Source organism: Parasteatoda tepidariorum, chromosome 4 (genome assembly GCF_043381705.1).
Source record: "Parasteatoda tepidariorum isolate YZ-2023 chromosome 4, CAS_Ptep_4.0, whole genome shotgun sequence".
NCBI classification, from domain to species: domain Eukaryota; kingdom Metazoa; phylum Arthropoda; class Arachnida; order Araneae; family Theridiidae; genus Parasteatoda; species Parasteatoda tepidariorum.
In genome coordinates this window covers 56,904,832-56,923,477 of record NC_092207.1, presented here as the reverse complement: position 1 = coordinate 56,923,477, position 18,646 = coordinate 56,904,832, and the positions used below count along the sequence as shown (strand labels likewise).

Genomic DNA, 18,646 nt, shown 5'->3' with positions numbered 1-18,646 from the left:
TAGAGATGTGCATCGAAGTAGAAGTTTTAAAGTCATTATGCTCCTGTTTTCATATACTGCTTTAATCAGAATATGAAATATTTTATCAGAATATGAATTATTTTATTTTATCAGAATATGAATTTGAGTAATTTTTTTAATTTCAACCACAATTAATAAAATTCCAGCAACTAGTCCTCTACTTCATTTTCCATTATAATGATAATAAACTATATTTTTTCAATGGTAATATTTTTACATACTACTGCTTCACATCTTGTTTTCAAATATAGATTTCTGGAATTTCCACTAGACAACTGAAACTTATTGCCAAGAGAGTAAGCATGGTTTTTTTCAACAAATATTCTCTCGTAAAAATTTTGACCATTATATCACTTTTAACGCTTCATTTCATTTTTTTTTTTAATCGAGCATCTGCAACACTTACTTATAATCACTTTTATTAATCAGCTTTTCCAAGTAACCATTTTTCATCAGAAAATTAATCGATATTTGCCGCATACGAAAATTGCAAACATGTACATATGCCTGAAATATCTTAGTACCATATACGAATACAAAAAATAATAATAATAATAATAATATTACATTCCCATTAATAAAAAAATTAAATTTAAACTTTCAATTTTCTTTCCGTCAAGGAAGCATCACCTTTATTACAATATTCCTCTCCTTTACAACAATTATTTGTATATTTTCTTGACATTTATTATAAAATAACTAGAATATAATTTTAAGAAAGGGCAATTTCATTTATATTTATAATCGCTGTATTATGAATATTTAAACGATAGTAAATAGCATTATACATTTATTCACACCATATGTAGTTGCACTATTTTATAAGTTTACATATTTACCTCTCTAGAAATGGACTATTAACACTAACACTTTTAACAATCATAACTAACAATAACATTTTTTAGAAAACTATGTTTGACTGTTGCTTCTACTATGTGAATAAAGTCAATAAATGAATTAAATCAGTCGAAAATGAACCCGTTGTTTTTTACTTCTAGAGTTTAACAATTAGATATGAAGGTTGAAAAAGCACACTACTATATAAGTTTATATATTACCTCTCTAGAAATTGACTAATAACAATAACACTTTCAACAATCTAAACTAACAATAACTTTTTTTAGAAAACTATCTTTGGCTGTTACTTCTAACTATGTGAATAAAATCACCGAATGAATTAAATCAATCGAAAATGAACCCGTTATTTTTTACTCCTAGAGATAACAATTAGATACGAAGATTGAAAAAGCAATATCATTTTTGAATGAATTATCCATAAAATATACTAAAAATCGTAACTTTCTACTCAAAGTATTAGATTTAAGATCCTAACTTAGAAAAATACACTCTATGTATCACTACTGAAAAACATTCAGTTGTATTTAAAACGACAAACAAACAAATAAATAAATAAAAGAAGAAACATTGGAACACTAACTCTAAGAAGGTCTATTAGAGACATAAGAAGGGAAAAAATGTATCCAGATACAAAAGAAAAGAATGGATAAGAGGAAAGGAAAACAGGGGAAAAAAATAGCCTTCAAAAGAATGTTGAAAGCGGTCCTATCCCTCCCTAAAGAAGTTTAAGAATGAAGAAGTTAAGAAAATCATTTCCGCTCCATGCTTCTGCCAATGCAGGCATGAGATGAAGAGAAGAAAAAGAAAGAAAAAGATGAAGAGAAAGAAGGAAAAAGTATTACTATAATATATCAAGGCCCCATGCCCCCATTGGATCTAAACCACCGTTCAAAAAACGAAAGCAAATAAATCCCCTAGTGACAGAAGATTATGGTTTTGTGGTGAACGGAAGAAAAAACAGAGGACTGGCCGCGGACGGTCCTATTTCTTTATTTTAGTCTTCTTTTTTTTTCTTCTTTTCTTGGAATTTCTTCTTTTACTAAAGCAGTATATTTTCAGATCTTATAGAGAAGCCATCAGCGTTATTCCTGCACCGCTACGGCGCAAAGCGTCTGCAAAGCTCTTTGGGAAAGGAACTATTTTTCTACTCCAGCCAAAGTTCTTAAGGATCACGTTATTTCAATCGTAGATGAAATGGACAGCAAGGCGAACGCCTGGTTAAGGAGATTTTGGCTTCATTTTCTCTTTTATTTTTTGTTTATATTTTGGTATCGAGCAATAACGATGTTTGTCTGAGGTGGGGGGGGGGGATAAAGCGATGGAAGAAGCAATTTCTTTACTGAAAACAAAAAGTATTTGATAAAAGTGTGTGGGTTTTTAAAGTGACAGAAATTGTGTCAAAATATTTATATTTGTTATGATTGATCTGCAATCGATTTACAATCATAAAGTAAAGCAGCTCGACCTCTTTAAGAAAAAAACTCATTCTTTTTTTCCTTATGTTTCATTTCTCTGGAGAAAATTTTTTTTTATTGTTTTTAGAAACAGCTAGGATGTTTTTAATTATTTTTAATCGGCTTTCGAAATTAAGCAAGTTTTTAAATGAAAAAAAAATTAATACAGTTTAACTTAGTGCTTCTTTTTTTTCGTAATGTTCTATTATTATCGAAATAAACTATTTGGAGATATGTTTGAACCTATTTTTCTATTTTGATTGATAAGTAATTCTCATTAACTAATGTTTTACAAGCAGCTAAGTCCATAATATAGAGTTTAGAGTCCTTGTTGAAACTATAACAGCAGTTCAATATTTTTTGGTAATCAAAATGATTTCCAAACTGAACTACGAGTAAAATGGGTATCTTTGAAGTTACGACATAAGTGAAAAATTAATTAAGCATAAAAACTCAAAATTTGAAGTAAAGCTATAGAAAGTAAAATTAAATAGATATATAAAGTAAAATAAAAGGTATAAAAAAAGCAAAAATTTAAAACTTATCAATTGAAATAAAAGGAACAAATTTAATCCTCATCGCCTAACATTTGTAAAATAATGTATAACTCAAAAATGTTGTGTTAATTCCGAGATTATAAACTGGTATATTGAATTAATACAAGTCAAGAGATTACGATCTGTTGAGTAAAATGAAAACGACTGTTTCTTTGTCTTCGAAGCTGGCATGGAACTATCTTGTCTTAAAACATTGCCATGGATCATTCTAGACCTTTGAAAACTGCACATTGTTTCATGAATTTCTGAAAATAAGTTCTTGATTTTGACAAAAATCATATAATCCAATGGCTTTTTGGGAGGAACCTATGAATAATTTTGTGAATGTCTGGAAAAAAAAGTCTTGTTTTTGAAAGAAAGAAAAATATGATTTTTTAAAGAGATTTAGTTTTAAAATTTTAAAATTATGAATTATAAACGTTAATGATTCCGTTTTTGCAATAAGATTTCGTTGAGGACGGTAACGATAACATACTTGACGTCTTTATTAAATGTCATGCTTTTCTGAAAATAAGCTCTTGATTTTGACAAATATCATATAATCCAATGGCTTTTTGGGAGAAACCTATGGACAATTTTAGCCCATTGTGCAGCTCTAGTGCGACATAAATTAACAGCAACAACTATGGACAATTTTGTGAATATCTGAAAAGAAAGTCCTGTTTTTGTGGGGAAAACAAAAAAAAAACATGATTTTTAAAGAGATTTAGTTTTAAAATTATGAATTATAAACGTCGTTGATTCCGTTTCTCCAATAAGATTTCGTTAAGGACGATAACGATAAAATATTTAGCGTATGATCTGCTATAACGATAAAATTTTTTGAAAAGGGTCCGTTTTAACGATACAAAACTTGTGAAGAACCCGTTAACGAACACTAAATATCTTCTAATATGATCTCTGGCTGTGCAATTAAAGTCTTTGCTTATGTAGTTTAAAAAGTTCTAGCTTAAATAACATTTTTTAAGTATTAGAATCTCAATCAAGAAGTCATGACGCGTTCAAAGAATGTCCATCTTGTTAAATTTCATTCAATTCCATTATTTGATTAGATAAGTATCTCAACTACATTAAATTGAGTTTAAAGTTAAGTGTTGTTTTGCTTTGAACTATGAAATAAATCAACTCGGATCACGAAGAAATGACGCAGGATTAAGAAAAAAACGATGCTTATAGTATAACTCTAACGGAACAGTTAACAAACAGTTAAGGTAGTGAATTGCACCGTTCTAGCACTTAAAATAGTAATAACGTTCCCCACTAACACGCCATCTGGATGCCTAAAATCAAAATCACATCACCAATACTTTCCCACAGAATAATTTTTTTTCATCCATAGAACACACACAAACAAAAAATCAAACAACCGCTCTTTTGCCGTCTAACAAAGGAGGGGGAAAAAAGTCTATAATTCCAGAAAGTATTGATTGCTTTCGCTCAACTTCCGGTCACTTTGGGTCCAGTGAGGTCAATAACTAAGTGGGGGAGTCTACTGCGTGTAAACGTACCGAATAATACGATGTGAGGGGAGGTTGTGGAAGAGGAGGAGGTTGATATCACCCTCTCCAGAGTTGCCACAATTGTTTCCACAGCGGCTGACCATCGCCATTTACTTGGTACCAGCCATCAGGTGGTTATGGGGCGCACCCCAACGCAACTGCCCCACGAGAATAGTTGATCGACGACGATCAGTGAGAGGCCATGGTAGAAAACTTATTGACAACATTCTCGGGTTAGTGAACAAATTGTGATTAGCTCTTCGAAGATTTGATTAAATGTAAAATATCAAACTATCCACGGACGTTTCGATCTTCGAATAAGGTTATAAAAACGGAAGATTTTGCTGTGTTGTATTTCTGAAGTTTTCATAAAATTGACACCAAAAATGTCTTTTTTCTCTCCTGTAAGAATCGTTTATGAAAATTTTCCATTTTTAATTTATCCCTCGAATTTTCCCACGAATCAAAATAACTATAGGGGATGGACTTATACGTTAGCTAACGAGTCAAATCCTTACTGGGGAAGAATCGCTGTTCAAAATTATAATAATGGGTATGAAAAATCCTTATTGAAGCTATGAAAATTTTTAGGTTAAATACGTGAACAAAAAAATTCGGAAAAGGATTGTTTAATTTTTTTTTTCGAAATAATTTTTTAAGTCATAAACTTGAGAAATAGATGAAGCACCAAACTCAATTGTTAGGAGCCCATAATACAATAGATATTTATAATTAATTCAAAGTATTTAAATGATTGGAAATATTTGCTATTCCAAATTTAAAGCAATGCGCGTATTCGACTACTGACTACTACGATGTTCTGAGTGTAACAATTTCGTGGTCTTACAAGGAGGAAAAAATTCTGGTAAAATTACCGACAGTATCGCAATGACATTGACATTTCTGATTACACAAAAGAACATAATTCTGGTTGATAAAACCGTGATATACGGTATTTAAACAGTTCAGTTGGTAATTTTTCTGTTCGAAGGGTAACAGTTTACAGGAAATTCTGGTCTTCAAAATTTTAGTTCTTATTACCCCTCATTAGTTATTACCACCATACCAATAATGGAATAAATGGTTTTTATACCATACCTTAAATTATTATAGTAAAATTACCACATTTATCAAATGTGAGTACATATTATAAAACCATATTTTATTGTTAAATTCACCAAAGCGCTTAGGTAAAAATTACCGAGCTCTTTAATGTTCTCATAGAGCCAGAAATACGGTAATTTTTACCATATTCTGATAGTTATAGCCATATTTTTTCCTCTGTATACGATATTATGTTTCAAGTATCAAGATTTTAATTTTGGAGACAATTTGCTTGGAAAAGTGAAGTAAAAAATTAAATTTTCAAGGTTTCTGCTTCGGACTCGCACCGACTAGAGTACTGACATAAAATATTCCTTTCGACGGACGTATTATAGGGTTAGAAATCCCTTGCATGCTAGCCAACAATGGGAACTTTCATGGTCTTCCTCATAGTTTAACTCAAGTGTGTATTTGTTCCAACAAAAATCCATCGCGAAGGCTAGTTTTCCCCAAGTCAGCTGAGTTGAGTTCAAAATTACAAGAATGGGGAGTTAAACATAGATAAATACAAACTCAAAAATAGGTTCTCTGTTCAACGCCGGATATAAAATAAAATCAAAACCTGTAAGTTTATAGCAAATTTGCACTATATAATGATTTAATGCTGAACTCATTATTCTGCAAGTGTTGTCTGAAAATTTATTGTTTAATAGATATTTCTAAATATCAAGTTTTATTCATCTTTAGAGCTGAACTTTTGTTTATATCCAACACAATTTATTTTACCAAGTAAAAAAATCTAAAACATAATATTTAAATGAATACCGTCCAATTCAAATCAGAATACTTTTATAAAAATTGTGCATAATTCATCCTCATTTTCATATCCAATATCAACCCACAAATAAAATTAATAAACTCATTAATATACAAGCTAATCCGCATAACACGTGATCAAACCTCACACAATTTCAGGACGTACCCCCACATTCGACGGAGTCAATTTTCCCCTCTCCCAACGCCACTATACGACTTGCCAAACTCTGGCACGCTGCGCCACTGGACAAGAATGACGGGCGGGAGGGTTAGTACGCCCCTGTACAAAAGCTAAACGCTTCCCCTGCCCCTCTTTTCCAGTTCGGGACTCCCTAATAACATGTTCCCGGGCCCAAACAGCTGTTGCAGAACCATCTGTTCTGAACAGTGTAGGGCCCCATCCCCTGACCCCCTCTACCGCCGATCAATGACGTTGTTTATCGAATCGCAGGGTGCTTCAAGGGGGGGGAGTACTAGTAGAATATAAAAGGTGGGGTAGTCTCTCATATCGCACCGCCGCCACCCCTTTCTCAAATCTGCCCTTCTATCCAAAGCATAGAATTTATTCATTATGTACGGGATATTTTTCATATTTTATACTGGGGGACAAGAGCTTTGGCGAATATGATGGAAGGGGGGACATAATGTAGAAAAGAGCTTTTTTCCGAATGTGGGGGTCTGCAAAAGAGAGATACGAGTAGATTTGGCGAGTTTTTAATACTAGATAAAGTATAATCCCACGAGAAATGCTACTCATGGTTGTATTTTTATTGTTGTTTGGGCAGTAAATGCGTGATGAGTTTTAAAAGTGCACTTAGCTCATTTTAGAAAATAAAATATTTGAAAAACAAAGTATTTACGAGTTAGAAACTATTTCAAGAGAAAAACGAGCAATTTAACATAAGTTTAAAATAATTTCCATTACCAAATTAAAAATAATATCCGATTATTTTTTCCATACGTGGGAATAGATTTTAATGGGGGAAAAAGTGTGAGTAGATTTAGAGAACTCTTAATAATCGATAAAGAATCTCTCAGAAAAATTAGTTCAATGTCTGAAATCGGTAAGAGCGGTACCTTGAGCAATATTACGATGCAAATTAGGTACAAGACGATAAATTGAGCTTAGGTTTCCACGTAACGTGTAATCAAGTTCAAGAAGTATGTTCAACTTATGTAAGTTGAACTTTAATATGGAAACAAAGTTGAGCAATATAAAATGTATTGTTTATCTTAGTGCCAAATTAAAGTTGCAGCAAATTTAGGCGTTATTGTTATTTAACGCAAGAAAAATTTCTTAACAATGTTATGTAAAGTAAGCCAAATAAATGGTTTTTACGCCATAATATGAGGTATTCTGATAAAATTACCGAAACTTTCCACATTTATCATATATTAAAAAATTATATTTTATTGGTATTTTTACCAAAATCGTAACTAAAACGCATCCGTAAAAATCACTGAGCTTTTTGTTGTTTCCATAAAGCCAGAAAGACGGTAAATGTTACCCCATTCTGGTAGTTTTAACCATATTTTTTTTTCTTAGTGAATGATTTATGTAAAAACCATATCGTATAAGACTGTAGAGTATAAATTCTTGTTGAAAAAAAATTTTTGGAAACAGAAGAACTTTCGAGGTATTATGGAAGAGCCTAGCTATAAGCGGATCAAGATCCGATTAAAACCTAGTTTTGGAATAAAACATTATACTTTGGATAAGCATTGACCAGCTTTAATGGCCATACAACTATTTCATAATATAACATAAAAAGAAACTTCCCTAGTATGTTCTTAAAAGTATCTTGGAAAGTAAAATGTTTGAACCAAAAAGATATATGCGACTATGACCCTAGCAATGAATATGCTTACTTTATTATTAAGATGCCTATTATTTGAAACCTTGAGAATTTCGTAACAAAATCTGATAAAGTTGATCATTTAGAATTTTCTTTTATTTTATGCATAATTGTTTGTCCAAAGTTAGATAGCTTTTTCAAAATGTTTCGATATTGCCACATATATTTCCTCTTTAATTGTAAAGAGTTGAATTAAAAATTAAGTTGCAGGAGATTTGTAGGAAATACTATGGTTCGGCATAAATTGGCCACCATACTATGGTTCAATATGAATGGAAATATGGTTCATAATATAACATTTTTAAGTTTGTAGTTAATTTGCACCGTATTATGGTTTAAGGGATACATATTACGTTTCAACTAGTTTTTTTTAAAAAGCCAATTTTAAGTTACCAATTTTTTATTTCAATTATTTTTTCTCTAATAGATTTTCATTGAGAGGGAGAATAATATCTGTAAATTGTTATAAAATTAGGGGTAAGTTTACGCACAAAATATTTAGAAACATTTAAATTAAACAGTTTTATGCGAATTAATATTCAATTTTGGGAGATCAATTCAATCTAATCCCAAAAAAAAAAAAAAATTATTTTCTCAATATATGCATGAACAAATTCTTTCTATAATGAATGCATTTTGCTAATTTATATATGTAACGTATATAGTACGCCTAAGTATGCATAGAGTTTCATACATAAATTATCTATAAACTCATTTTACGAATTTATGTATGAAGCATATTCATACAAAGGAAAACGCTATGCACTATAAAAAATTTCGGATCAAATTACGGTAAAAAGTAATCATCATTCTATGTACCAGTACTTTTTACCGTGAAATCCAGTTTTATCTTCAAATTTTACGGAGCAAAAAACTTATATACTGCAATTTTTAAAGTAATATTTACTTGAAAATCACTCAACTTATGCAATTAAATAAATGGTACTATGAAAATTATGTTATAAAAGTTTGCGGTAAAAATAGATTTTACGGATGATGCTCTCAGGGTGTCAATAATTTTTACCGGAATTTGATCCGGAATTTTCGGCAGTGTGTACTTAATTAAATTTACGAGAAGATTAGTTTTTTATATACAATTCAAATCAAACAAACTGACCACAAAAACGAGATTGTATTTTTAGAATAATATCGATTAAATGGCAGTACACGATCATTTACGTTGAAAAAGTTCTTAAGAGCCACGAAAAACAAACCGAACATGTTAACCTGTTTTAAATATAGCCTATAATACAAGAGAAAAACCAGTAATTTCCTGTTTACGATTTATGTGGTAAAAGATAAATTGCTACCCTTAGATCGCAATGAAGGCACTGCAGTTACCCTACCTTGTTATTTCCTTCTTGAAAGCAGCAGTAACTAATATTTTCTATATTCAACAACACACAAGTATGTGAAAACACCAAATATTTGGTCTATAAGTACAAACTTTATGCTAGGCTCGTGCAAATGCCTAACCCATTATCCGATAATTGAAAAAAACAATCAGTTAGAATTTTTCTTCACTATTCTAATAAATCTGATATTTATTAATTGGATTCGTACTTCAAAAAATTTTAATGCGATTAAGATATAAACACATGAAGAAAATTGTGTTTAGAAACATGAAAACGGTAAAAATGCTTCTCAAATGTATAAACATACTACAATTTTATCAAAATCATCCACCAAATGTTTAATAATTGTGATTTTTAATAGAAAATAGAAATGTTTAATAGAAAATCACACATTTTCAAATAATTTTTCAGCCACGAAACTAAATTAAACGATTCAATATGTAAAAAACAACGAGAGAAAGTAGAATAAAATGCATAATAAAAAAAAGAGTATATTCATTAAACTGTAACTTTATATCCCGTTTTTTCGCAGAGTACACAAAATAAACTAAATAGCAATACTGCCGCGAAACTGAATCACAAGATTCGATGTGTAAAAATAAAGAGAGAAAGTAGAATGCAGTGTATAATAAAGAAGATTATATGCATCAAACTGTAATTTTATACCCTGTTTATGTGCACAGTGCACAAAACGAAAACGGAACACCTTTATAACTTTTGATCTAATGCTCAAATATGCATTTACTAAAAATCAATCTTAATTTTCAAGAGCTGAACTATAATTTGAGCAGATGATGTTTTGATTTACGAAATTGGACACAATAACTAACTTTCTTTGATTAACATACCACTTTTTTAGGCGGATTCGTAATTTCGACAATCGAAATATACGAGGAAGCAGCAATTCGGAATAGTTCAGTCAGAGGGGTGGTTCCTTAAAGTTAAGTTCACTTTTTACGTCTTTTCCATAACTCAGGAAATGTTAAAAAGAATTGAAATAATTTCTGTAAATTAAAAATAATTTAAAAAATAACTCGTTTTTATCCAAAGATAATTTCATATAAAATAACTTCTTTTCCAACTTTATATTGTAATTTAATTTAATACCTGCAACTCATTCATTTTATGCCATTGTTTTACCTCTTGACGAGTTTCATTTCAACCTCCAACTAATATATTCAGCTAAAAATTAGCACCATAATCGCATCAAATGAAACAAATTTCTTTCTCGCCTTAATGATAGTTTTCCAACAAAAAGAAAACTTTCAAATTAACCTTATCTTTCTAAACCCAAACTCACTCCTAACCGTAAACCAGAAAACATTTCCAAATTACCGCCAAGATTCGAAATCGTCTGCCATTTGGAAAAGCCGTAAATCCACCCAAAACCGAAATACCGTTGCCCCATTCAAGTTGTAACCCTTTCTGGAATTCGTTACTCAACAAATGGGGAGCTAATTAAAAGCAACGATCTCTCCCAAAAGCGGCCGTTTATCAAACATCAAATCGTAGGCCGCCAAGAGTCCCGCCTTCGAATTAGAACCCTTTACGCTAATTATTGACATCTAAGTCCAAATAAACATTGAGTGGTAAAAGGTAGTGGATGCAGCTTTTGAAAGACCACCAAACCACCAATTATGGCGGCTGCAAGTATCCTGAACTTAGGGAAGGGTAAGGCTAGTGTTTGAGGATCGGCTTTAATAAACAAGGTTTGGCAATTTTGTGTTCTGCCAAGTTCGCTATTTGTGACTGGGATTGTTAAGTTATAAACGTCAAATAAATAGTTTTCAGTTTCAATTGTATATTATGCAACGATTCAGTTTTATAAAAACAAAAATAGTTAAATTATAAATAAGTATCTAAATTTCTGTTGTGATGAGTATGCATGTATTTTTAAAATTTTAGAAGTTTAACAATCCCTACTTTCATTTCTAATTTTTTTCTCAAAATGCGTCAATTTTTAATATACAATAATTTAAAATAGTACATCATTTATAAAAAGAAAAGCATTTCAACTTTTCATCCGATTTTTTATTTTTTATTTTTTAATTTTTTGCTTGTTAAAATTATTGTTAAAACTATCCTAATTGAAAGCATCGAGTTAATATTTAAGCGAAAGAAGAAAAGAAGTTATCGGGACCTAACAAATTCCTGCTGAGGAAGGCGAAACTGAAAACATCAAAACCTATTTGATTGCCAGAGTTGAAAGGCGGTTATTAAAAACGTCACTTTTGCCAGACAATCAAGCTAGTTTTGATACTTTGCGCTCGTCTTCCTTATTAATGATTTGAGAAATTTCGAAAGCTTGTCCTTTTCTTCACTTGTATAGTTATTAGCTACCTTTAATATGTATACTTTTTTACAATCAAGATTCCAACGATATTTATTAAAAACCACCCTTTTATAGCAATCATTGAACAGCCGACACAATTTTGGGCTTACGACTACTTAAGTTTAACTACATATCCTTGTAATTTTGAACCTAATCCAGAAGACAAGGAACTCCCGAATTTAGTATTGGGAGAAATTTGCCTTCATGGAGGACTTTTTGATGGAAATAACCCGCATTTGCGTAACATGGAGAGGAAAATCACGCAAAGCGCCCACTGATCTGACGCAAGGGGACTTTAGCCCATGATCCCTCTACCACTGAGGATTTTTTACGTCAGCACTGTAGTCAGTGCGAGCCGGGTACGGAATTCGTATTGACCATCCATCGCTGGGATTCGAATCCAGTTTACGTCATTGGATAGCGAACTCTCAATCCTTATTGAATGGCGAACGACTGTTGCAGAGCATTATGTATAAGGAATCTGACATTTTTTAGATTGATTGGTACATTAAAATTATTCGTTTTTTTATTTTGTTTTAATTAATTTATTTATTTATTTTCAGTGAAAAACTTTAATTACTTGAAGAAAGTACTTTTAATAAAACTATATATCTATGATATGTTGTACAATAATTAATTTTAGTTGTACAATAAGTCCCCAAACGACGTTGGGTGCATTCTTTAAATAACGCAAATTTCTAATGTATTTTTATTTTTTGTTTGCTTTATCTAATGCATAGTTTTTATGTAGTATGGTTTTTATGTAATATACGATCATATAAAGTTCAGATCATAGAAAGTTCTACACGAGAAAGGAAAAGATATGGTAACATTTCAGAAAACTTAAAGCTATTCAAAATCAAGATTGAAAAAATTTGAAGAAAAAAAAAAAAAACTGGGTTATAAAAAGACAAAATGCTTTCAACTATCTATCGTTGTATTCTCCCTGGTTCGTTTTCATGAGAATATTTGCTCAAACAATACTGAAATTGTTCAACAGTAGTATGGCAACACAATTTACAGTTTACCATACGTGTATGTTCTTATCTATTACAAAATAAATAGGTTGTTAAAGTGAACATAAGTTAACAATGGCATTGAGTGGACCATAACATATGAACCGGATGTCGCGTGAATTCTCAAAACAGAAAAAATTGAACTGTAATGGAGCGAACAGTCAGTCAAGGGGAGGGGAAACTGAACAACTTTAATATACCACTGTATGTCACTTAAACATTTTTTTTCAGCAGGATAATTTTATTCGATCGATATTTACTTCCAACGCAACACGGTGTGACTAAACTGTTTGGGGGACTACTGCCAGATTTTTTTATAACTTACTTTATTCCTTACAGCTGAGCGAATGTTCGAATCTGAAAACAACCATTGGTGACAAAGGCTACAAATTAGCGAAAGAAAAAAAAATGGTTTTGAAAAAAAAAGAAATGTCTAACGCAGATGAGCATTTAATGACAAAGTGTCTTCGGACTTAGTTGAAGAATTTGTTCTTGATTGTTCGAAAGTTCTTTTCTTTTCTATTCTGTTTTCTTGATTTCTTTTTTTAATGCCTGCCCATCTTTTGAGCGTAAAATTATTTTCTACCTCATTTAGAGCATTACGCTCCGCTGCTTGTGTTAAGAATGCGGTTCAATGTATGGTTTACCTTTACTGGAAGGGATAACCGTAAAAGAGCTCCGGCGCATAATCATTATTTAGGAAAGTTTTTTTATTATTATTATTTCTTTTTTTAAAGAGAGAAAAAAAGGCTTCAAAACTTTAACGAGGTTTTTCGCGAAAAAGAGAAGAGGAAGAAAAAAAAAAGCCTAACTTCAAAAAGATTTGCACAAAAAAAATTTTCCTAAAAGAAAATATTTTGGAGAAAACTAAAAGTTGATGGTAAAATTAGCACTTTAAGAAAAACCATGCTTTAAGTTGATGCTGAAGATTTTAAAACAATACATCAAAATTGTGACAGTCAACATAAACAATGCTTTAAGTACTAGCTGAAGATTTTAAAACAATGCATCGAAATCGTGACAGTCAACGCTGCATTAAAATGAATTCTGTAAACCTCTCACTAAAGATTCGATAAATGAATATTCAGCTTATTATGTTAATAAGTTGACTCAAACTTCCAAACACGTATCGGTACAATTAGTAAAAGAACATGTAAAAAATATGTTTCTGAAAATTCATAACAAAAAGTGCCAATACTCAGAGTGAGTCTTTTTAACTGCAAATATAACCGTAAAAATTTGCGTACATATTTCTTCCAAAAAAAATTAGCATAGAAAAAATAACATTTTCAGTGAAGATACACTTAATCATTGCTCAGATCTGAACGAGTTATGACTCCAATACTACATCGGCATACAATAAAAACTGTAAAGTATACTGGATTTAATAACGGTAAAAAACACGGACTATCAAGGTACCAGTACTTTTCACAGTAAAATCCATTTTATTCCGGAACATGCTACGGAACAAAAAAAATTTATTCAATATTTTTTACAGTAATAATTGCGGTAAAATCACTGAATTACTTTAATTAAATAAATATTGAAGTAAAAATTATGGTTTGATATTTTACGGTGAAAATGGATTTAATGAATGATGCACACCCAAAGTGCCGGTACTTTATACCATAATTTGATCCGGAATTTTTTTATAGTGCAGACGATTTTAAAATCAAATAAAATATGTTAGAAAAACTATCATAAAGTAAAAGCGAATGAGAAAACAGTTATTATGACTCTCTATTGACATTTGACTACTTTCTCTGTATTACTGTGAAAGTTGTATAGTACTGTATAAGTTGTATGCATACGAAAATAAATAAATAAATTGTATCTGAATTGATGCTAAATTGCAATTCTGAATTAGTGCTAAATCAATATTATAATATTTGTTAGGACATAGTCGATTATGTTTGATTACTTTTAACCGGAAAATGTTACAAAACAAAACAAAATTGATGTTCCTTAATTTTTACAGAAACAATTACAGTAAAACTGAATCACCCTAATTAAACAAATATTACTGCATTAATATTAATTTTTACAGGAATAGTTACAGTAAAACTGAATCATTCTAATTAAGCAAATATTACTGTAAAAATTACGGTGTAATATTTTACCGTAAAAATGGATTTTGTGGATAATGAACCCTAAGTGCTGGTACTTCATACTGTAATCTTTTGCAGTGTAGACGACTTTAAAATGAGATAAAATATGTTAGCGCTAAGCGAATGAGAAAACAGGTATTATTGCTCTCTATTGATATTTGTCTAACAACTTTCTCTAGAAATACTGTAAAAATTAGATAGTTCCATATATATATTAAAAAAAATTGCATCTCTAATTAATGAAATTAAATTGAATCTCTAATTGAAATCCCTCTAATTGAATTCGTTTTATGATATTTGTAAAGATATGTTCGAATATGTTTCTATGGTAGAGTAGAATATTGGATTTCTTTCACGCGCTTTAACTTTAAAATAAAATAAACTTGACTCTTGGGTAACCGACGTTGGTTTCGCAACTCTTATTTTTATCCAATTAACATCTATGTGACGTCATGTGTCTAATGAAATCAACCAATGAAAAAAGGCTACTCACTTCTTGGTTCTCTGGGTCCATCTACGGTGACTTTAATGGCTTTGTTGTAAGTAACCACTTGAGGAGGACTTGTACTAATCGAAATAGTTAATGTGAAGCTCTTTCCTGAAATAAAAATCAAGAAACTCAAAACTAGGTAAGCAACGCTGAAATACACAACAAAGAAAAAAGTATTCGAAGTAACTTTAAAACTAGTTCGTAAAGTCAATAAAAATGTAATGTGAAGAGTTTGACAAACATAATGTAAAGAGTCTACTGAATAGAAAAGACATTATTTTATGAACGCTCGCGTTTTCTTTAACAATGCAAACGACCACCATTTAAAATGTAACGTCTATTTTCTCCCAATCCCCTTTCGCAGTTTCAATTTCAGATAAAAAAGAGAGAGTAAAAAGAGGATTTTTTTTTTATTGCTGTATGGTGAGTGGAAATAGAAGCATTGTCAATGACTAGGTCATTCCAAAAAAAAAGAAAAAAAAAAAAAAACCTAAGTAATTAAGCGCCACTCCCATTGCACACCTGGCAACAAATAAATAACAGCAACAGAAAAAACTCCATTAGTTCTACTGGTAAGGTATATTAAGGTACCTCTTAAAAACTTGTGTTAAAACGGCAGAAGTATTATTGTAAATGCATCAAACTAAACCATAACTGCAACTAACAATTCAAAATTTATATAATTAATGAAAATGTTTTAAAAATATTTTCTTTATCCTGGTTATTTCATTTAAGTTTGTTGCAGATCTCAAACCATCTTTAAATGATAAAAATGATGAACATTTTATTGAATTAAAATTACTATCGATTTACATGTATGAGTACTGAACAATAATAATAATATAAATTAAATAAATGAAAAAAAAAAGATAATATTTGTTAATAAGGCCTACCACAGGGCCTTGAATAAAAGAAAGTGCGTTAATGCGATCCAACTCTACAGCTAGACAATTGCAATATTTCCATTTTTACTATTTTTTTTTCCACAGGAGCAATGATTAAAAGAGAAAAATCTCCTCTCTAAATTTACTATAGTCATGCATGTTGAGGCATATTACACAAATTATTTCAATCATTTATATCGTATTGCTTTCAAATTAAACTCTATTAAGAATTTGTATTTAGGACAAATAAATCTATTAAGAATTCGTATTTTTGACAAAAATCTATTAGAACTTTGTATTTTGAATTTATTTTTCGCTTTATTATGTTCTTGTTATGAGAGCAAGAGTTATAAAAATAAATTATCTTATAATAGTTTCTGTTTTGATACTGGGAAAAAATAGATACAGTTAAATTAGTGAATGTAGAGTTTATAAGTGTCTAAAGATGATATAATTATTGCTAATCCGAAAACCTATATTGAAAATACTCAAATTATTACACAAACATTCCAATCTTATTGACAATTACAAAAGCAAATCCATTGTAATTAAATTAATAAACTTGCGATTTATGTACATCAATCTATTTCCAAAAACAAATCGAAGTAAGAGATTAACAAGTCATTATTTAGAGCATAAATAAATTGTTTAAATCTTCATAGATTAAAAGGGAATAAAATTCTTTCGCTTAAGCTTCTAACCTTATTTAGAATTGTGGGATAAAGAAAACCACTGACCAGAAGAACAAAATCGGATCCCACATTTAGGCCGGATGAAAGGAGAAGAAATTCCACAGCCCGCATATTCCTCAACTACACATCCGCCTTAGCCATTTTTGTTTTTTGTTTAGTAATTTCAAATGAACCAAGTGTGATATCCCGTAGCACAACTTTCCCAGACTTTGAAACTCTTTTTTCTTTCCTATCTTCGGTCATTTTAGTTTTGGAAATATGTCTTATACGTGATTTTGTAATGGCTCGAAAATTTAAGACAATCCGTTTGGTATATGAAATAAATACTCAGCGGACGAATTAAAACATCTAATTAGAATTTCTAATTAATAGAAATAATGAAATTTAGTTTTAAAAAAACACATAGCTTAAAGCTATTTTTTCCAAAATAAAATCTTGCTTTCATATTTTTCGTTTTAAAGAAGAAATGAATGAAATTAAAAGAAGCTTTCAACATTCTATTAAAAATTTTTTAGATAAGCTATTAACATATTTTCTGTATGAAAATATGCAAAAATGAGCTTCTAAAATGTTTTTATGGAAAATATTGTAAAATAAACTTTCAACATGTATTAGATAATGTATATATATATANAAATATCAAAATATATTTTTGTTTGTCATTAGAGCGTTAGATATATATATATATATATATATATAAATGAGGTCTCAACATATTTTATATAAAAGCTAAGTTAAACCCAAGATATTAAATTTGTGTCGACATTAAAATCTGTTTTGAATCTACTAGCCAAGTAATATCTTAAAATGATCTGTTTTATGACATAATTTGTACAACTTAAAATCTGTTAGCCAAGTAATGTCTAAATACATGCCACACATGGCAAGAAGAAGGCAGATGATAACTTTAAAAATCAGAATGTCTTCCTGTGAATTTGAATGAATAGATAGATATGTATCTACATCAACTCTCTTCTGAAAATATACTACATTTAAGATTTATACAAAAAGGAAGAGTAAAATATTTTTTCTAAACCAAAAAAGGGGAAGGAAATCTTAAGTTTGGATTCGAATTCGTATTCATCGTTTGACAAAGTGTGGAAATAGATAAGACAGGCAATTCCTCCTTATATCAACCACATTTTAGTCTCAATAAATTTTTCAAAAAGTCACAGAAACGCCAAGAGGTAAACAGCCATTCAAATACAAAAAGCAAACTTTTTTTTTACCCTGTATATCACCGGCACAAAAAGAGACAAGCGAAATAAAGTTGAAGAATATGTAAATAATAAAAAAAAAAAGAACAAGATAAAGAAATGCAACTATTCCCTTCATGCTAATTCACTTTTATCTTCTGACAGCAGCGAAGAGAAAAGCTTTCTCTGATTTTTAGCTAAACATAAGAAAAGAAGGGGAAAACTCTCGCGTTATTCCGCAGCGCGGAGTTGAGCTGTGCGATGGCTGCTCCCCGTGTAAACGGAAGCAAAATTATAATTCAATTACGCGACAACGTTTACCGACAATCCCCCTAGGGGGCGATGGGGTAAGACATTGGGCATCGCTTGGCTTTTGCATGTAATTGAATTTGTATCCAAAATTTGGTTGATCGTGTCTCAGTATTTATTTGAATCCCTGCCGACGGATATATAGTGTACTGAAAAATC

At 30.5% G+C, this 18,646-nt stretch overlaps 1 protein-coding gene across 1 annotated transcript in view; it reads right to left on the bottom strand.

Annotated features, from left to right (window-relative positions):
* The window catches only part of LOC107449413 (runt-related transcription factor 1), a 38,495-nt gene that overhangs the window by 11,722 nt on the left and 8,127 nt on the right, over positions 1 to 18,646 (bottom strand). Inside the window, exon 2 of the mRNA XM_016064933.4 lies at positions 15,410 to 15,514. Coding sequence (XP_015920419.1) covers positions 15,410 to 15,514 — 105 coding nt within the window. The remainder of the gene's footprint in view (positions 1 to 15,409; positions 15,515 to 18,646) is intronic.